Below are 21276 nucleotides of genomic sequence, written 5' to 3'. Positions count from 1 at the left end.
TGCAGACAACCAGCTCGGGGCACTCTTAGGAAGGACCACAAAAGTTCTAGATCTTGCTAGAGATGGCAGAAAGAGGCAACGAGAGGAAAGAGAACAAAAGTACTTCAAGAATAATTATGGATTCCTCCAAATTCTGTCCTCTCCAGCACTCCCTGAAGAAGGTCTCTTTTTTTCTACTGTGCTAGGCCTATGTGAGCCAATTACGACGATGCACTTGGGCTTCTTTCCCATTCCCTCACCCTTAGGAAGAACCTCTTGATGTTGAACTTTAGCTGCGGCCCTCATTTCTGGCCCTTGGGGGTGGCGCCAAAGGGCTTGGGGACCGAGGCTGAGGCGAAGGGGCGGGGCTGCAGCCTTACGCACGTCCCGGTTCATTCTCGGGGCGGACTCAGCAGCGGAAGTGGCGCCGCCGCAAGATCTCCTTCCGGTCCGCGGCGCTGCTGGTGCCGGGAAGCCGGGTAGCTACTGGGGCAGAAGAGTCGGGCCGGTGGCTGACATGGAGCAGGTGGGTCCAGCAGAGGTCACTGGGACTGGGTAGTGCCACGAGGGTTTTTTCTTGCTAGCGGATCCCGCCTCTTTGCCTGGTGTCCGTTCTTGGTTGCGTCCGACCCTTCCCACACCCCCCTCGTCCCAGGTTCCGCCCCCTTCCTCTGCTCGGCCTCCCTCTGTTTGTGCGAGTTTCGAGGGGGCGGGGGTCTCCGAGGCTGACCTTCCGCGGCACGCCCACCCAATAGGGCCAGGGTAGAGCCTCCCTGTTCACTGTGAGGGTAGAGGCGAGGAGGACGGTATCTGGGTATTTACGGGCAGGAGTTGGATATAGGGAGGGGTCAGGGATTCCTAATGAGGAAAATATTTACACGTTTCCTGTAGGTCTGCGTCTCACAGACATCCGGTCTCCCCCAACTTCCTTTGGAAACCGCAGTGAATAACTCTAATTGACATGAAAAGGGCCCTTTAAAGTATCTTCCTTGAGTTCTTAGAGGTGCATAAAACTGCTGACATTCATTCTTAATTGACATAATTCACACGTGCCCCCACCTCCGTTTTTTGGATTCCTCTGCATCAGCGTCTCCTTATTTTCTTCCTACTGTTCTGACAGAAGTACCATTTCCCATTCTCCTCTGCTCCAGCCCCTCGGTACACTGAATTTGGATGGTCATCTGTGTACTCTCAGGGCTTCAGCTTTACACCGCCTAAATACCCAAACCACTTCCAGATCTACAACTTCAGGGCAGCCCCTCCCTTGAGCCTCAGTACCACTTGGACAGCTCCACTTCAGCTGCAGCTCACTGAGTTTAAACTTGAACTGGTCTTTTCCTCTGCAGATTCATTCTTCCTCTGCCACCCATCCCAGCCAGAAACCTGAGCATTATCTCCTCTCTCTCTCACTTTTCACATCTAAGAGGAGATCTAGTCCAGCTAACTTCCTGAACATGCTTCACACCTGGCCCCACACCTTCATCTCTTGTTACCACCTTTGTCGATGTGTTTCTTACCAGAATGACTGCAGTGGCTTCCCAGCAACTTCCAGTCCTGGCCGTCTGCAACTCAGTCTCCAAACTGTAACTCTTGTGATCCTTTTTAAAAAGTCTCATAGTGTCACTACTTTGCTTAAAACCTTTTGATGGCTTTTCATTGCATATAGGAAAGGGTGAATTCCTAGCACAATTTACAGAGTTCTCTATGATCTATGTCTCCTATATACACCTTAAGGTCCAATAATATGACATTGTAGGATGTACATGCCCAAACCTTGCTATTTCATGTCTCTATGCCTTTGCACGAAAGCCCTTTTAATCTTCTTAGAAAGCCTTTTTTTTAATCTGACCTGCCAGGGTATCTTCAACTTGTGCTTCAGTGCTTTGCTCAGGCAGTCTCTGGATCATCTTCCCCACCACCCCCAAAGGCTAAATATTGCCCCTCTGTTCCTGCAGCACCCAGACCGTATAGCATAGTGGTTGTGAATGCAGACTCCTGACTCAGAGTTCCTAGGTTTTGATACTGTTTAGTGACTCAATGAAGTCAGTGCCTCAGTTTTCTTATTTGTAAAATGGAGATAGTAATGCACCTACTTCATAGTTATTGTGAGGATTAAATGAAATAATGTGTTTATATGACTTAAAACCGTGAGCACGTAAGTGCTCAATAAATAAATGTTAGCTATTGTTTATATAAGAACAATATAGAGCAGTAGTTATGGCTTTTAATTTCACAAGCTGTTTGAGGACAGCTGATGCAGCTTGCTTCTCATTCTGTCCCAGAGGCTCAAGTCCTGGCTCTTTGTAAATAAGTAAAATGCTGGAGTGGAGGGCATTGGGGCCAAGATTCACATTTATCAAATGATTCAAGAGTGAAAAAGACCCAGACTCTGAGTCTGCTCAGGAAGTGAATCTGGAAATGGATGTTACATGGCAAGCATTAATTCTAGAGAACTGTACATGAAGTTCTGGGAACTCAAGGCAGAGAAAGGCCAAGGGTAGCTTCACAGAAGAGCCGACAATTAGGGGCCTCAGTGCAAGAGGATGAGTTCACCAGAGACAGGCGAACAGCGTGATGGGCTCAAAGAATGGAGAGCTGGGTCCTCTGAACAGAGCTCTTGCTGAGAGGAAAAGGGGGAGCAGAGGTAGGCCAGAGGAAGAGACAGCCTCCTCTGCTAAAGTTGGGCGTTTCTTTCCTCATTGGCCATGAAGAAGTGCCCCTTTGGGTTATGAGCCTACAGGGACCATGCCCTGGGGATGTCTGGATCATGCCTAAGGAGGTACCCAGTGTCTGGGGGCAGGCTCCCTGGGGTAGGGTCAGCCAGTGAGTTGGGTCTGTGCTTTAGACCTGAGGTTGGGCCTTAGTTCATGCTGCTTTGCCTGCCTGGAATGCCCGCAGCAATAGATACTCTTCAATGCCTAGGTCAGATGGCTCCTCCCTGTGGCTTTCCCAGCCTCACCTACTCCAGCCTGGGTCAGATACTCCTTTCTCTGGGAGGCCATGGTCCTTTGTTCATTCCTCCCTGAAAGCTGTACAGCATGGCACCGTTTATTTTTTTTATCTATCAGCTTCCCTTACTAGACACTGCTGCATGTCCCCAGGGACTAGCACAGTGTCTGGCACACTGTAGGCTTTAGCATATGTGTGCTGCTTTAAACTGGGCTCTCACACACCTAGAGTTGTGCATGTGAGACCAAAATTCCTGTACATTTGACAGTTCATACTTGTTTCATTGAGTGGCAGAGATTGTTGGCTCCATTTCACAAATGAGGAAGCTGAGACTTGGCAAGTAAGGTCAAAATCATTCAGCAGAGACTGGCTCCTGACTCCTGATTCCAGGTCCATAGCTGTCTCCTGAAACTGCCTCGGGTTCTTAGATCCCAAAGGGGCAGCTGCCACATCAGTAGGACAGGCAACAAGGAAGCCATCCCATCTGACCAGTTGTGTATCCCTCTGAACTTTTTCTGGCTGGGAAGTGGCTGATCTTGGCTTTTTTCCCATCTGGGCTGGTGCTGGGAGGAGTCTGAGCTGAACCACCCCGACCCTTGGAATACCCTTCCCTTGAGTGGGCTGATAGGACTGAAATCTCTCCCGGAAGATGACCGGCCCCTTCTAGACTGACCTTGAGAACTTGACCCATTAGCCCTGGTATTACACAACAGCACTAAGGGGTGGGGTGGGGCCTGACTCACCAGCCCCTGACTAGGCCAGTGTCATAGAATCACAGAGGTCGGGGCATGTGGAGAGGGCAAAAGGGCTTTGAAGATCTCACTTCGTTAGGGTTTTCTAGTAAACTATACCGTCAGAACCTCCCGGGCTGGGGAGGGGTGATGAATATAGTTTCTGTTTTGGCTTGAGTCTTCCTTTTCCATTTCCACAGAAGGCAGGGAGAAATGGAGCTTCAGTTCTGATATCTGATTTGATCACTGTTGCCATGTCCTCCTCTCCTTCAATTCCTACTTCTCCAGAGAACTTCCCAAACTCTCTGCAGGTGGGATAGAGTAGGGGCCAGTCAGCCAAATGTGCCAAGGCTGATGGCATGGGCCACTGAACCTTGAATTACAGGAGAGCCTAATATGTGCCATGCTGGGTCAGCTCCCTGAAGCCAGAGCCCATCCTTCCATCTAGCAGTACTGATGGGACCCTCAGTTTGGGCAGAGTGCCCACACTGGACATGCCTAGCCCAGGACCCCAAATAGTAGTAATGGTTACCGTTATTTAGGCACAGGCACTTCATGTATGTTATTTCTAATCCTGTAAAGCGGACACTATATCGTCTGCATTTTATAGGTGAGACTGAGGTACAGGAAGTGATTTGGTCAAGGGCACACAGCCTAATAAAGAACAGTCTTGGATTTTTGACCCCGGGTCTGCTGACCAACCTCAAACCCATACCCTTTCCCATGTTCCAGGGTGGGCATTACAGACCACACACCAGTAAACTTACTAGATATGTACCATGGCCAGACACTGTGACCTGGGCCTCAAGCACTCAAGGAAAGACGACTGTGAGTCTCAGGTCTGTGTGTGAGGGAAGTACTGAACCAGCATCCTGAGATCTGTGGTTAGAGAAGTCTGGAGGGCAAGGGAGGGCTTTGCCCAGGAGGTGACATTTGAACTGGTCTCTGCAGAGTCAAGAGTTCTACCCCAGCGGGAAGATGTCGTTCCACAATGAGGGAACAGGGGTATTATTGGAGGCACAAAAGGGAGACCAGTCAGCCATGGGGTGCAGTGGGAGCAGCCAGTGGTCGGGAGAGTGTTAGGGGAGGGTTATGACCCTCCACAGGGTCTTGCTTGAGAGTAAGCTGAATCCTTCTTTGACTTTTGGTAAGGAATTTAACTCACCTCCAGCCCTCTCCCTGCTAGTCCAGGCTCAGGGAAGGGGAGTGGAGCAGCCACTCTGCCTAAGAGTGTCCAGGAAACCAGTTCCCCTTGCGTGCTGCTGGAGGGGGTGCCTGGGCTCTGGGCAGGGCGAGACAGCAGAGGGCGGAATCCAGCTACCGGAGAGGCACTCTGGACTGGGCAGGGAGTGTGTGCATGTGCACCTGTACAGAAGGGTGTAAATTGTTCTTCAACACATTTCCTGAGTATCTGCTATGAGCCTAGTATCATTCTGGGTGCTGGGCACACAGCAGCGAGCATAGCACTGGGAGTCCCTGCTCTCATGAAGTTTGCATTCCAGTTTGAGAAGACAGGCAGTAGACACAGACCACTAAACATACTGGAGTGATGAGTGCTATGGACAATAAGCAGGGTAAGTGGATGAAGGGTGGGGCTAAATAGGGAGTTCAGGGAAGGCCTCACCAAAGGGGCATAGGGGTATTTACAGAGACCAGAATGGAGGAAGGAAGCAATGCAGAGACCTGGGGTGGGCAGGGTGCTCCAGACTGAAGACAGCAGCTGCACGGTCTCTGGGGTGGGAGCATGTTTGGTATGTCCAGGGAACTGAGAGGGACCAGTGTGGCTGCAGCAGAGTGTTCAGTGGAAGAGGGCTTTGGAGGCCAGGGTGGGTACTTTGGCCATTACTCCGGGTGAGCTGGAAGCCATTGGAGGTTTGGGGCATTGAGGACGGGGTGTGGTCTGACTTTTTCTCTGATCACTCAGGCTGCTGTGTTGAGAATAGACTTGAGACAAGGACAGGGTGGTGGGCAGGAAGCTGTAGCATGTGAGAGATGACAGCTCGGGCAAGGTGACGGTGGCGGTAGTGGTGAGCAGTGGGCAGTTGCTAGCTGGATTTTGAAGGAAAAGCCAACAGGATTTGCTAATGGTTTGGATGCGGAAGAGAGGACACTGGGCTCTCCACAGGCCCTGGCTGGGTGGCTGTTAATCTCTTTGGGGTCTTTTAACACCCCACTCCCTGGCCAGAAGAGGCTCTGGAGGCAGCAGCTACATTTGGGTTTAGTAGGTCCCAGACCATCACAGGGGGAAGCCTGCATGCCTCTAGGGTCAGCTCTGCCCCATCCTGGCTGGGAGGTTGGGCAGGCCTCTCTGAGCTGTAGTATTTTCCGTCCACTCATCTCTGCAGTTCCTGGGGGACGGGCAGTGAGTAAAGGAGGGGGTCTGCAGGGTGCTACACAGGCCACTGCCAGCCAGATTTGTTTCTTCTTTCCTGGCCCATCTGGTTGGACTGCAGGCCCATTCGATCTGCTCTCCTCCCTCCCTGAACCACCTTCCTCCCAGGCTGGCCATCCGCAAGACAGGGCCAAGGCCAACCTCTTCCACACCCAGAGCCTCTGCCTCCTCCCGTCTGTGGATTCACCATTAGCCTGGGCATTAACAGGGCAGCTTGACCCAGAACAACCGTAGCCCTAGCCTGAAGCCATCTCATGGAGGCAGTCAGAGCTCAAGACTGTGTCTTTCTCTAGAGAAGAGGCACGGATGTCGTACTAGCTAACCCTCTGTGTCAGGAACTGTTCTAGGCCGTTGCTTTTAGTAAGTTATTAATCCTTAAAATACCTGTAAGAAGTAAGTGTTGCTGTCATCCCCATTTTACATAGGAGAAAACTGAGAAACAAATGGGTTCAGTGAGTAGTAACACTGGAAATTGAGGGTTTGAACCTTCTCCTGGCGTGGAGTCCGGTTCTTTCTCAGCTTCACTGATTCCTCCTGATTTATGCTGAGTTAGAGGCCCGCTGGGAAGGCCCTGTGGCAGTGTGGAGCTAATTCTAGTGTTTCCTGAGGATGCAGAGAGAGGGAGGTGTTAAGAACTTATGTCCACTGCCCCCTTGGCCCCAGGAGAAGCCACACTGCCCAGAAATGTGGATTATTTTTGGATATAGATGAAACTTGTTCTCCTATCCTGGAGTCACAGAACACAGCTCTGTGGAGCACATCCTAGCTGGAACTTGTACAGTTTGGCCCAGTCCTCCAGAAGAGATTGGGAGGACAAGGAGACTCAGAGATGGCAGTGGTGAATATCTGTTGAGCACTTACTCTGCACTGTTCCATGCACTTCCATGCTCTCTTCTCTGATTCCCCAGACAGCCCAGGATCAAGACAGGTATCCCCAATTTCTAGATGCAGCCTCTAAGGCTTGCACAGCGAGTAAGTGGCATTGTTCAGATTGCAAACTTGCCTTGGCCAGGAAATGGCGGCTGAGGTATTGAGCTGCTGAGAGATGGCTGGAGCTTCCGGCCTGGGGTGTGACTGAGGGCTGGCAAGGACCTCTTCTGTACCCCTGCCACCTAAGAACTGTGGAAATTGGGAACTGGCGGTAAATGGGAGGAGGGATGGGAACTTTGAACTGCAGTGGGGCCAGACAATAAGGGAAGGGGTAGTATCAGAGATCAGTCCTGGCACTCCCCCTGAGAGCCTGTGCAGGGAACCAGGACAGCTCCCCCCACTTCCTACCCCCACCCCCACCTGGGAGTTCACCTTTGCCTGGAGCTGGAGTATCTTGGCCCTTTTTATATACAGATGAGGGCACCTGGACTGAAGGCTCAGAGAGCTTGCTCTGGGTCACTTGGCAGGTGAATTGTAGATCTCAAATTTGAACCCAGGACTTTTGGGGGATTTTATTACATGTCACTGTAATATATAAGCTCCCTCCCACCCTACTCTCCACACACACACACTTAGGTTCTCTCTCACCTGAATGGTCTTGTCAGCTATTTAATCCATTTAAACCACCACTGACCAAACATCTGCTGTACTTCCTCCTGACACTTTCACAGGTGCCAGCCCTAGAAGGTAGCAATTATTGTTGCCTTTTTTATTGTGGTAAAATATACATAGCATAACATTTACCATGTTAACCATTTTTAAGTGTACCGTCTGTGGCATTAAGTACAGCAGGTCCTCAAATAAACGTTGTTTGGTTCAACATCATTTCATTATAACGTTGCCGTGGGAACTTAACTCTTGTTTATATCAATTAGCCTGTGGTAAAATTAGTTTCATTATGCATCGTTTCACTTAAAGTCATAGAATCTATCAGTGACATTGAGGATTTACTGTGCATTATTGTTGCCTTTGTTTAATGCAACTGAAGAAACCGAATCTCAGAATGGTTATATTTGCCCCAGATTGCACAGCTAATTAAGGGCAAACTGAGATTTGAACCCTGATTTCAGAGTCCAGTTCTCTTTCCAGAATGTCAACTGCCTGCTATTGTCTACCCTGAGTCTGGGGCCCCACCCAACAGCTCCGATTGCATTTGGGCGGTACTAGCACTTCCTGGGGTAAGAGAAGCCTGGGAGGGGACGTGAGGGCCCGTGCCCACCTCTCCTTCGCCCCGGGAGCTTTCTACTGTGCCCAGAGACCTGATTTGGCTACTCCTCCCCACTCCTTTCCTTTCAAACCTTGGATGATGAAACCTCCAGTTTCCTTCCTTCCCCCTCCCACTCTCCCCAAGCCTTAGCAGCTCAGCTTCCGCAAACACACATTGAGTGTCAAGTCTGCAGCCATCCCAGGCGGGCTCCTTCACACCACACGTGCTGTTCCACTCCTGACATCTCTGAAGGCGCACGGGAGGGGCCGGTGACAGCAGGTGGTGGGCTTGGCGGGCGGGGGGTGTGCTACTCTCAGGGGGCTGGGTGGCAGCTCTGCTGTCTCCAGCCTCATAACACTCATTCCTGCCTCTCCCCCTTACCAGGAGGGTGGGTACTGTGGGGTGAAGGCCATGCCTAGCTGTTCTGCTGGCGCTGCTACCTTCCACCCTCAAAGGCCAGAGAACAAGTACTTTGGGGACTGCTAAGGGCAACTCCAGGCCAAGATGATTTTCACCTCTTAGACTGGCAGGTGGTCTGAGGGAGCTAAAAGGCCCCCTCAAAGGATGACTTCAAAAGTCATCCGAGCGGGTGCACCCAAGGAGGTGCCTCAGGGTAACCCTGGAGTTTGAGGAAAGGCTGACTGGTGGGGTTCTGTGGCCATCTTCTATGGCAGGCCCCATAATAGTTCTGTTTTCATCTATGTTATATATTAAGGTTCCAAGTAAGGTTTTCTTTTATATTTTTAAGTTTCTCTTAAAGGGGTTTTTAAAAACCATTGACCTTTTTCCTTGGTGAGAAGGACTTGCCCAAAGTTACTTAGGATTAGTGGCTGCGCCTAAACTGGGGTCCAGGTCCTAACTCCTAACCAGTGCTCCTTCTGCTCTACTCTGGCTTATTTGGACTCTGAGCTGCTTTCATAGGGAGAGGGCGATATAGCATGTCCCCCTGCCCCCGCCGACTCTCGGCCAGCCCTCTCCACCCCTGCTTCAGAGCCCCCATTCTTGGCTCCCGCAAGCCCTCGCATCTATAGCTCCCAGACTCCCCGACACCTCTGCTCTCAGCTCCATCTATGTCTCTCGCTTCAACAGGGATGTCTGGGTGCGCAAGTGTCAGTGCTGAGTGCGTCTCACACCCAAGCTGCTGCCACCCAAGTCCTGTCCCCAGGGAGGGAGGGAGAAAGCCAGGGGGAAAGACAGACACAGGAGCAGACTAGGAGTAGGAAAGCCATCGCACCCTGCAGTGAGATAAGGAAGGAGAGAGAGAGAGACAGAGTGAAGGCAGATGGAGAAGAGAGAGAGAGAAAGAGAGAAATGTAAGAGAAAAAGGGAGAAATCTGATGGTGATGGAGAGGAAGACATAAATGGGAGAGAGATGGGGAAGAAGACTCGGGGCAAAATAAAAATGGGCACGGGAGAGGGAGTACAAAGACACAAAGAAAAGATAGAAAGGTAGTTTGTGAGACAGACAGGAAAGGGGAGAGATAGAGACAGGTCTGGCAAGAGACAAGAGGCCTATTAGAGACAAGGAAATGTCACGTACCCTGGAGCTGCAGCCCTGTCACAGTGAGGGATGCGCTGATCCTGCAGTCTGGTACCAGGTCTGGCTGATCAATGTTGGGGGGTCCCGTTGCCGGCAGCCTGTCACATCCGTCCTCTGACATCCTCCTTCTACAGCTGGTCCCAGCTTTCCTTCAGTACCCTCCAGATGAGCTTCTCATGGGGACCTCCAAGAGTGTGGTATTGGGGGGTGGTCTTGGGCTGATGCCTTTGCTGATATGTCAGCTGCTCTCCACTGGGGCTTGTGCAGAAGCAGAGGGATGGATGAACTGGCTTGCTCAGAACCTTTTGCTTGCAACAAACTTGAGGCTTGTTTTGGACTTAGTAGATTGAGGGGGCTGTGGCAGGTATTACATATAGCAAAGGTTTAGAGGAAACAGTGAATCAATAGAGAGACTGGTTAGATCTTGCCTTCCCAGGGTCAGAGTCAATCATCCAGGGCTCCCCGCTCCCACTGGCCTCCAAACCTGTCCCCTGTTCCTGACCTGTGAGAAGACTGAGGGAGACTTGATCAAGTCCCAGAAGCTCAGGCCCCTCCACACTGAGTCACTTCTCTCTGGCTCTAGACTGAACCTTTCCTTCTCTCACCCAGGGGACCAGGCCTCTTAAGGCCCCTTGCCAGCCAATTGGTGGAACAGAGTCCTCAGGCCCAAGGGCTGCAGGGATGGAGTGACCGGGGGCCTCTTTTGTCTCTAGGGTTCATTAGCATTTCAGCTTCATGGTTGCATAGGCAGTTAAGGTGTGGGTAAGTCCATTCACTTCTCTGAGCCTTGGCTGTCTTACCTGTAGAATAGGAAGAACCATCCTGCCCTATGTGGGCATGAAACATGGCCATGGGCCCTGTGTTATAGGCTGTGGAGCTCAGGGCCAGCCTTGGATAGTGGCTGGTTCTTATTCTCTTTAGGGTTTGCTCTGGCCCTCTCTGCTGCATAGCATGTTGCTGAGGCCCAGGAGATCCTCTGCATCATCCATTTATTCAACAGTCAATCATTCAGCACCTGTTAGGTGCCAGGCATTGTGCTAGGCACTAGGAGACAGCAGTGACTAAGTCAGGTAAAGGCCCTGCGCCTGTGGAGTTTGCAGAACAATAAATAAGATCATTTCAGATGATGAATTCACCGAAGAGTCTATATACATGCCACTGTGACTGGGGACAGGAGGGTAGGAGACTCTTCTGAGCTGCTAGTTGAAAGGACCAGGTAGAACACTCTACAACGCAGCTGGGAGAGCTAGGTCCACGGTCCCGAGGCAGGACCGGACTGCCACATTTAGGGACCTGAAAAAAGGCCAGGGTGGCAGTGGCAGTGAGCATGTGGCAGGCCTCCTGAGAGGAGCTGTGGGAGGAGCGTGGCAGAACTACACGCCGTAGAGCCTAGACGACATGGCGAGGGCAGGTGAGGAGGGCGCTGTTATCCCCGGACTTGTGGGAGGCTGTGGAGGGTTGTAATCTAACTGGGGAACAGCAGGGTCCGATTTAATGTTTCGAAAAGCTTTCTCTGGCTGTTGTGTAGAGAAGTGGTTGTTGCAGGATGAGAGAAGCACCCATTAGGAGCATGTCGTAATGTCCAGGAGAGAAACGGTGGTGGTTGAGCCTGAGGTGGGGTGGTGGGGGTGGAGCTAGAGAGAAGGGACCGAGATGTCCTCCCTCCATACCCGCTGTCCCAGCGCAGAGTGCTGCTCTAGATGTCCCTCCCAGTTGCCATGGATTAGGGGGTGGGAGGAGAGGGCTGGCTGCTGGGAGGGAATGTGGCTTTGTGCTTGGAAAACAAAGAACAGAGAGCTTGGGGCCCTCTTCTCCTGGGGTGGGGGCAGGCCGTGAGGCTGTTGACAGGACCAGAGGCTGAACCACAGGGCTGGGCTTGGCAGGAGCAGACTGTGCCCCCAGGCAGTGGGGAGGACCCCCCCCCCGCAGAGCCCTCCAAGGGTGAACCTTGGGGCTCCTGGGCTTTGCAGGGGATGGTGAGGAAGGAGGATAGTGTGAGGGATGCTCAAACCCCTCCAGCCTGGAAGTCAGGCTGCTGGAGGGAGTTTGGGCAGAGAGAGCCCTGGGCTGTGGGGTTGGGAGGGAGAGGGAGTGTGTTTGGAAACAAATGGGGTCCCTGGGGGCTGTGTGTGAAGGGATAAGGAAGTAAACACGACCTCCAGGACCCTGACATGCATGACTTGACCCAGCCACCTCGTCTCCCCTCCAGCTGTGCCACTGAGGCCCCACCCTTCCCGCCTTGAGGTGGGGGCCCGCCAGGATGAAGAAACTGTCTGGGGATTTGGCCAGCGACTTGGAGCGCAACCTGCCAGCCGTGGCCTCCCTGGGCTCGTCACTGTCCCACAGCCAGAGCCTCTCCTCGCACTTTCTCCTGCCACCTCCCGAGAAGCGCCAGACTATCTCTGATGTCCGCCGCACCTTCTGTCTCTTTGTTACCTTCGATCTGCTCTTCATCTCCCTGCTCTGGATCATTGAGCTGAATGTGAGTAGGGTGAGGCTGGGGGCACGAGCCATGTTGCGGGGCACATTTGAGCCTCAGTTACTCCATCTGCCATATGGGAGGGTTGATTTCCAGGAGAAATGAAAAATGCGAAGAACAGCTGTTCTCACCTTCCAGAGAAAGAAAATGGAACTCAGAAGGGTTGAGCCATTTGTTTAAGGTCTCTCAGCAAGTAATATGAAGGAGGCGGGGTTTGAACCCAGAGCCTGTGGCTCGGGAGTGTACACTCTTGAGCTCTGTGCCATTCTGTCCCCCTAGTGGACACTCTTGAGAAAGGAGGAGGGACCGCAACCAGCTCTGGTTGAGCTATTGAAACCTCTGTCTTCTTCCTGCCCTACATTGCTCTCTGGCTTCATCCATTCACTCATTTGTTCAACAAACATTTTTTGAGCTCTTGCTGTGTCCCAGGCACTGTGCTAAAACAGAGGGTATGATGGGGAGCGAACCAGTAAAAATTCCCGGTTGCCAGGGGCTTTTAGCTCTCCCTCCCCATTTTGGACACTCCTCCATTGCCCCCCAGTTTGGCTTTCTGGGTTTGATGAGATGCCACTTAGCAGCCTGGAGATGGAGCTGCCTCTCAGCACAGGGGCAGCACCCCCCGCCCTCTGTGCAGTGCTCGGCAGCTGGCAGTGAGGCCTCATCTCCAGGCACTGACGGGCAGAGTAGGACCTGACCACAGAAGCAGAAGCTGTGGGAACAGGGCATCCCAGACTCGGTCTTATCCCAGCTTCTTTGCATTAACTGGGATCTCTGCGAGGGAGCCTCTCTGAGCCTCCCCTCATTTTCCTTCTGCAAAATGAGACAGTTCTGGATGACAGATGACTTTTCTACAGGTCTCAAACTCGGGTGACAGGAAGAGGATGACTTTGTTGATAGAAGTGAGGAATTTGGAGAAGGGGCTGGTTTAGGGGTGAAGAAGATAAGTTTGATTCTGGGCATGTTGGGTTGGAGGACAAGGTAGGGGTCTCAGGGTGACTGTCCTTTGTCCACAGAGATGAGCTGGCACCTTCAGTGAGATAGAGCCACAACCACAAGGGACCTTAGGGACCGTCTTACAGATGAAAGAGCTGAGGCCCAGCAAGGTTCAGGGCTGTTCAGAGAGCTTCTGAGGCCTTAGCAATTCTTCCTTTTGAAGGTCCCATCCAACATCAAAGGAAGCACTGAAATTTACCCACATCCTTCATTCAATATATATTTTCTTGCCAGAAGAAAGCTGAAAAATATTTTGATTTTACTTTTGAAATGATCTGGCTGTATCGGCTGTAATAGCTCAGCAGTCATCATGCATACTTGGGAATTCTTGCAAAGGGAAAAAACATAACCTCCAAATTGTTTTCAAATGTAATGAAAAATTTCAGAATGCTGGATTTAACAGTTAGTAGAGTTAGCATAATGTTTCACTTGGTAGACAATTAAAATTTTTACTTTCAACTTTATAGTTTTATTTTTGTATTTTGGAGCTTGTATATTTTTAGTTCTCCAACAGACCAGGTGGGTACGAGGACCCCAGCAGGTTGCAAGTCCTGCACAAGGTCTTGTTGCCAGATACTGGCAAAGCTGGAACAGGGACTCGGCTCTCCTGAGTCCCGATGCAGTCAGCTCAGGCGGGTACCCCGGTGGAGGGGGAGTTCTCTGTAAAGAGAAAAGGGTGGAGGACAGAGCTGTGAGGGACAATAACTGTTAGAGGTGGGAGGGGCTGTGGAGCCCAAGCGGGAGCAGTTTAAGGAGAAAGTAGAGGGCCTGGGTTGGATGGGATGGGGTGTCAGGCCAGGGGATGGGGGCGTTGGACTCTGGAGGGCTCAAGGTGGTCTTGAAGTAGAGGCACGTGGAGGGGATATAGAGGGGATTTCTAGCATCAGTGGTGGTGGGGGTTGGGGGGCTGTCCAGACTGCTGGCTCCCTCTTTGAGCATCGGAATCACCTGGGAACTTTATAAAGTTTTCAGATGCTCAGCTCACCTTGATATTCAGACTCAGTGGTCTGAACATCTGTATCTTTAACAAGCCCTCCACCCTAAATTCAAATCATTTGCCAGAGATTAGAAGCCTCGGTCTAGGTGGTCGTGAAGGGTCTTCCCCCTCAGGCTACAGTCTGGCTCTTGGCATTCTTTCAGACCTTCTCACTCCCTAGCCAAGGTTTCAGAGGTCGCATTGAAAATGTGTGGGTGGCCAGGGCAGGGACAGGGGCAAGGACAAGTCTGCTCACTCTCCATGCCATTCTCTCTAGCAGCGTGATGGATTTTACCTATTAAGCACAAACCTAATCAATTGATTTGCCACCTGGGGCTCCGTCTGACACCACTGCCCACCCTCGGCCCCCATCACCCCAGATGGATGGTTGGCTGGGAAGGTGGGCACCGCAGTTGGGGGAGGGAGATCAAATTATGTGAGAAGCAGGCTCCCAGCACCCTGTCAGCCAGCCCTACCTACCTGCATGGGGCTCATTACCTCCCCTGCACGGCCCCAAGCCCCTCCAAGCCTACCCCTTCCTGGGCAGTGTGCCCATGAGCGTCAGTGCTCAAGCCCAGCCTAGGCCTCCTGGATCCTTAGAGGAACAGTATCAGTGCTGGGGCCCCAGGCCCCTGGCTGAACTCCCTTGCTGCTTCCGGGACCTCCTTGGGCAATGACTTAGCACTGACAGCCTCTCCTCCAGGTTCCCCCTCCTCCTGCCTCTTCCCCATTCCGGGAGGTGAGGGGCAGCCCCGGGGACTGGGTTTTGCCTGCAGAGCTGTTTGTATCTCCCTCTTCCAGACCAACACAGGTATCCAGAAGAACCTGGAGCAGGAGATCATCCACTACAACTTTAAAACTTCCTTCTTTGACATCTTTGTGAGTGACCGTAGGGTCCTGGGGGCAGAGAGGGAGCAGGGACATGACTCTGGCTGGACTCTCTTCTTTTGGAAACGCACATTCTCACCTGATCAGAGAGACTTGGTGCCCATCCTCAGGGAGCCTTCAGCCTTCAAAACGTTTCCTAAATGAGACCCCACCTTCAGAGAGCCCCCAGTCGGAGGGCAAGACAAAACCCCTGTCCAAGAAGGTCACATCCGAAGTGTCCTGAAAGAAACACTGACCCAGACATTTCCTCCTGCAGCACGCACACCCATGTGGAGGGAACCTGGGGGAGCAGGACTGGAGGGGGAGGTCAGCCTTCAAAAGGGGTAGGCGACATCGGCTTGCCTGTGACGGCTCCCCCACCTCTGGCCCCCAGGTCCTGGCCTTCTTCCGCTTCTCGGGACTGCTCCTGGGCTACGCAGTGCTACGGCTCCGGCACTGGTGGGTGATTGCGGTAAGAAGCCACTTTCTTGGCAGTTCTGGGGCCCTCGTGGGGCTGGTGCCAGGGATGGGATGGAGGGAGACTCACTCTCCAGTCTGCTTTCCCTTTCTCCTTCCTTCCTTCCCTTGAGCAGGTAACGACGCTGGTGTCCAGTGCCTTCCTCATTGTCAAGGTCATCCTCTCTGAGGTCAGTGGCTCTGGGTTTGGCTGGTCTGGTGGGCGTCTGGCCTGAGTAATGGGCTTCTCCTCCTAAGAAGAGACCATTTCTCATATTTTGGGTTTCTGTCCCTATTGTCAGGGTTGAAGTGAAGAGACATCCTGTCCTTTGATATTTCTAAAGAATCATCTTCACTGGCTTCTTCTGCTTGCCCCCATTGCAGCCCCAAGAACAAAGTTTTTCATCCTCCAGTCTAACCTCAGTTTATCCTGTAGAATTCATTAATCCATCTCAGAGGCATGTGCCATAGAGGGTCCCCAAGCAGCTGGTACTAGGAGAGGGATGTATGCCAGAGTCGACAGCCCAAGGAGGGGTCTCTGCTCTGGGTTTAGGATGACCCTCTCCCATGGAGCTCAGCCCCCTCCCTCCACAGCTGCTCAGCAAAGGAGCATTTGGCTACCTGCTCCCCATCGTCTCCTTTGTCCTTGCCTGGTTGGAGACCTGGTTCCTTGACTTCAAAGTCCTACCACAGGAGGCGGAGGAGGAGCGATGTGAGTGTTAGGGGTATGGGGTGGGGGACAGTGAGGGTCATCCCAGCCCCAAGAGAGGAGAGTTTCAGGCATGAGAGCCAGTTCTAAGCCAGTTCTGAGCCATATTGCCAAGTCGAGCAGCTTCCAAGAGCCTAAGGGTGAGCCCCGGGCGGAGGTTCTCCGGGCTGCCAAGGTTTGACTGTTCTTGGTCTGGAACAATGGCTGACCATGTCTGCTCTCTCAGGGTATCTTGCTGCCCAGGCAGCTGTCGCCCGCGGACCCCTACTCTTCTCTGGAGCTCTGTCCGAGGGCCAGTTCTATTCACCCCCAGAATCCTTTGCAGGTGATGGGTTGGTGGGTGGGGAACTACCTTCAGGGAGGGGCTTTATAAGGTGTGGGGTAGGCTGGGTCTATTTCTATTCCTTCTACGGGCTCCCTGGGGAAAGCCAGCAACCCCCTCCCACACACACGCTTCCATCCCCCCACATCCTGCATTTGTACCGAACCCCACTCTCTCCCCACTCTCTCCCCACCTCTTCCCATTGTCATCTGAGCTCGTTCTCTGCAGGGTCTGACAATGAATCAGATGAAGAAGTTGGGAAGAAAAGCTTCTCTGCCCAGGTATTTGGCTGCCCACCCCACCCTGCCTTCTGAGTGGGCACCTGGAGAAGGGCCAGTTCTGGGTTCAGCCAGGGTGGGCAGGGGCTTCCCAGCAGGGGGTGGACCTCAGCAGCCCAAATGCCAGTCAGTACCCATTCGAGCGTTGACCCCACTGTCTGTCAGGCCCACTGGTCTGCCTCATACCTGGGAACCAGTGGGAGCAGCCACAGTCACAGTCACAGCTCTTGGCCCCCGGAGCCCTGCAGGGCCCAGGAGACCAGCTTACACCCCATGTCTGGTCAGGTCAGGCTTCCATGAGACGTGTGGAGTGTCTAGAGAAAGAACCCGCCACAAACAAGATGGGGTGCAGGCCCGAGGCTGACCCCCTCTTGCCTCCCCTCCCTGGCCAGGAGCGGGAGTACATCCACCAGGGTAAGGAGGCCATGGCGGTGGTGGACCAGATCTTGGCCCAGGAGGAGAACTGGAAGTTCGAAAAGAATAATGTAAGAAACCTCTCTCCCACCTGACCCGCTTATGTGTGTTGGGAGGTTCACTCCCTTCTCTGAGGTCTGAGAAATAAGATTCGAGTTGGAACCATATCCGTGCCGCAGGAGAGCAGGAGAGGGGGCCGGGCCCTGGGGTCAGCCACTTGGCAGGAGGTCAGGCTGGATCGGGTGTTTCCACTGCCCCTCCCCACTGCTTCCCCCTCCCCATGACCTCCCCGCAGCTTCACCTCCTGCTGCTCTGCTCCCTCAGCTCAGCTTTGAAGGCGAAGCCAGGCTTCTGCCCTGTGTCTGGTGTTTCGTTTCATGATCAAAACAATATTATCTAAAAAGATAGCGGAGAGCTTGGAAAACAGAGGAGAAACATCCCACCCTTTTCCTTTCTCTGGCCAGTCCCTCTGGCAGCCCTTGTCGGCTTGGAGACATGGTTCTTGGTGGTTGCAGCCACAGCTATGTTTCTGTCTTTTAACTTGATATCAAAAGCCTCTCTCTCCTTGTTGCTGGACGTTAGTCAGAAGCACTGTTTTTTTAACGGCTGCTCTAATATCTGCAGACTCCTAGAGTTTTCTGCCCTGAGTTGTTGAAAACCTGACCTACCTGTCACCCATTCTGGCTCCAGCAGCCCATCTGCTACCCCATACCCTTCCTCATCCTCCTCCCACCTCCCTGCTACCCTTCCGTCCCTCCCACAGGAATATGGGGACACTGTGTACACCATCGAGATTCCCTTTCACGGCAAGACATTCATCCTGAAGGTGAGCGAGAGAAGTGGGTGTTTCTGGAGTGTCCTGGAGCCTCCTGCTCTGTCTGGGACTCCAGGAAGGGGCCAAGGGGCCCTCTGGCAGGTTTCTCCCCACCAAGAGGGGAGGGCTAGTGTGCCCAAGCATAGCTGGCACCACCCAGCCCTCCACCTGCCCTGTTCCAGACCTTCCTGCCCTGCCCCGCGGAGCTGGTGTACCAGGAGGTGATCCTGCAGCCTGAGAGGATGGTTCTGTGGAACAAGACAGTGACCGCCTGTCAGGTGAGCTGAGCCAGGGGTCCCGACCTTGCCACCTATCAGGGCAGAGGCTGAGTGATGTGGTAGGTCAGGGCAGTCATGCCCCAACATGACCAGTTACCCGCAGGGGGACCTGGGTCATGTCATTGAACTGCTCTCTGCCTCAGCTTCCTTCCCCATCTATAAAATGGGGATGGGCGACAGTGCCTCTCGGAGAGGGTCAGGAAAGTGGAAAGGAATGCTCACAGAGTGCCAGGCCCAGCACTCCCGAATGGGAATGGCTCTCAGGACCTGAACAGAGAGCAGGCTGGCCTGCGGGGTTCCCTGTGGTGCCAAGACCCTGTGTTTGGGGTTCTCCTGGGGTGAGCTGCACCTCACTTCTCTCCTGACGGCCCACAGATCCTACAGAGAGTGGAGGACAACACCCTCGTCTCCTACGATGTCTCTGCGGGGGCTGCAGGTGGTGTGGTCTCCCCTAGGTGAGTAGCCACCAGGCTCCTCCTCTCAAGCAGGCCTCCTGTCTCTGCATCTTGGGCTTTGCACCCCCTGACCTAACCCTCCCTCCCCCAGGGACTTTGTGAATGTCCGACGCATCGAGCGGCGCAGAGACCGATACCTGTCATCAGGCATTGCAGCCACCCATTGTGCCAAGCCCCCAACACACAAATATGTCAGGTGAGCCTCGCCTTGCCCTTCCCACCTGCCCCCTCCCCCACCCCGGTGGCTGTGAGAACAGGGCAGGGTACAGCATGTACAGCTGGGAACTATGTCCTGCTGAGGCCTCCTTCCTGTCCCCTATCCCACTGGGCTTTGCCCCTCCTGGCCCCTAATCCTGCTAATCAGCTGCTTTGTCTGCTGGAGACTTAGGGAATAATGGCTGGAACCATGCCACCCGCGCTCGAGGGCAGCTCCAGGGGTAGACCAGGGAAGAGAGCCGGGAGCCATGAGGCTACGCTGGTCCAGGCGACCTGAGCAGGAGGCTCTGCATTCTGGGCTTTCACCTTCCTGCCTGAGGAGACTCTAGTTCCCTTTCCTCCTCCTCTCCCCACCCTGCTGACTTGCCTTTCTCCTGGAGCTCTCAGAAGTCCCACCAGAGGAAGAGGAGTTAAGCGTTCCCTGCTGCTGTGCCGGGGCATTCTGCAGTTTTCTTTCTGTCTAATCTTAGACTCTAGTACTGCAGATAGCCTTCTCCCAGATACCCTACTCTTCCCTCATCCTTCCTGGGGTTCTACAGAGGAGCACAGTTCTTCGAGCATCAGACCAGGACTCTGGTCCAAGTAACACCACAGACTTGCAGGGTGACAGGCAAACTCGTTTTTTCTCAAAATGCCAAATTCCTTATCTATGTAGTGGGCTTAGGAGTGCTCTGTGGAGTTGTGGGCAAATTAAATAGATATGAACCATGCAGCCCAGGCCCTGACCCAAAGGGTGCACCCTCCTGGAGCCCACCAGCACTGCACTGCCCCCCTGCCGCCCGAGTTTGGCAGGGGTGAGAAGTGCCCGACCAGCCCACCCCCTCACAGCTAGACTTGACCTAGACTCATTGGACAGAGTAGATGAGGGTTGGAAGGGTGGTGAGCTCCTTGCCACTAGGGGTGTGCAAACATCGGCAGGCTGTTATAAAAGGGTTTAAGCTTCACAGTGGGTGGGGATGGAGGGCTGTGGCCTCTAGGACACCTGTTCTGGTCCCTGCTCAGGCCGGGTAGCAGTCGCTAGACCATCAGCTCCCTTCTCTCTTCCACCGTAGTCCAAGATGAGCCAAGAATGGGTTGGGAGTGTCAGGGGCCTTGCCTGGCTCCAAGGTCCCACCTGCAACGATGTCTCTCTCCTTAGGGGAGAGAATGGTCCTGGGGGCTTCATCGTGCTCAAGTCAGCCAGTAATCCCCGTGTCTGCACCTTCATCTGGATTCTTAACACAGATCTCAAGGTGGGGGTGCTAGGGCTGCAAGGCAGGCTTGATGGAGTGGAAAAGGCTCTGCTGTGTGACCTTTGGGACTCCCTGCCCTGCTCAGGGTCTCTGCTGCTCTCCACCTCCTTTCTTACTGTCAAATTTGGGGCAGGGTCTGGATGGTCTTCTCACCCTGAGCTGCTAGAGGGCCTGTGCCTCCTGTTTGTTACCTCTGACTCTTGAGGTCCCAAAGAGGGGTGGCTGGCTGCCAACCCAGCCCTTCCTGGGTCTGTTTGTGTGGCTAGAGCCAAGACCTGGGCACAGCATGTTCTTCCTGCCAGGGGTGAGGGGGGTGGGGGCGCCTAGGCTGCATGCCAGAGCTACACCTGCATTCTAGCCCAGAGCACTCCCCACTGAAGCCAGTTGTTGAGAAGGGAGTGCCTGCTTGTGGGGAGCCCCTGCCGAGGGCAAGCCGGCCTGGGCCTGGAACTTCTTCCCACCTTCCCTAGGGCCGTCTGCCCAGGTACCTCATTCACCAGAGCCTCGCAGCCACCATGTTTGAATTTGCCTTTCACCTGCGGCAGCGCATCAGAGAGCTGGGGGCCCGGGCGTAACCATGCCCCATCGCCACCCTGCAGGCCAGGGTCCTGTCGCCACAGCCTCCAGAGCCAGAGAGGGGCCATGGGACTGCCCATGGAGGACCTAGCCTCAGACAGTGGGAGAAAGAAGTTTCCTCCCATGGCAGCCCCCTGGCCCCAAGCTACCACCCTCCACCATGCTTTGCTGTGCCTGGGAGCCACAGCCTTGAGCAGGTTGTAGGGTAGAGCATCTGGACGCCGGGGCCCGGCCATGGAAGCGGGCGGGGTCTGTCCTGCTGCTGTTTACATGATGTCCCCGCCTCCTGGAGGATCCTCTTTCCCCTGCCTAGCCACTGGCAGGGTCCGGAATGGGAGCCTCAGACTTGGTAGGTGAGGGCTGAGTCCCTGGGCAAGATGGAGGCCAGAGTAGCCTTGTCACCAGTGTTAAGGTACAGGAGCCCCTTCATCTGCCTGCTGTGTCCGCACTTTTTTTTTTTTTTATATTTATTTAGGCAATCTT

At 53.5% G+C, this 21276-nt stretch overlaps 1 protein-coding gene across 3 annotated transcripts; it reads left to right on the top strand.

Moving 5' to 3' along the window:
* Nucleotides 1-350: 350 nt before the first annotated feature.
* On the top strand, nt 351-21248 carry STARD3 (StAR related lipid transfer domain containing 3). Of its 3 annotated transcripts, XM_039873611.1 has the most exons (15): nt 351-505; nt 11938-12210; nt 14978-15055; nt 15438-15515; nt 15637-15690; nt 16094-16211; nt 16435-16533; nt 16759-16811; nt 17201-17293; nt 17986-18048; nt 18219-18314; nt 18690-18769; nt 18861-18965; nt 20124-20217; nt 20688-21248. In XM_039873611.1, exons 2-15 carry the CDS (start codon nt 11989-11991, stop codon nt 20790-20792), a joined length of 1338 nt encoding a protein of 445 aa, XP_039729545.1. In that variant the 5' UTR covers nt 351-505; nt 11938-11988; the 3' UTR covers nt 20793-21248. The 3 variants fall into 3 exon arrangements, with proteins under 3 accessions (XP_039729545.1, XP_039729546.1, XP_039729547.1); XM_039873612.1 differs by lacking the exon at nt 14978-15055; XM_039873613.1 differs by lacking the exon at nt 16435-16533.
* The last annotated feature ends 28 nt before the right edge of the window (nt 21249-21276 follow it).

Source organism: Pteropus medius, unplaced genomic scaffold, assembly GCF_902729225.1.
Source record: "Pteropus medius unplaced genomic scaffold, Ma_sr-lr_union100, whole genome shotgun sequence".
Lineage (NCBI taxonomy): Eukaryota > Metazoa > Chordata > Mammalia > Chiroptera > Pteropodidae > Pteropus > Pteropus medius.
This window is presented reverse-complemented; position numbering and strand designations above follow the sequence as displayed.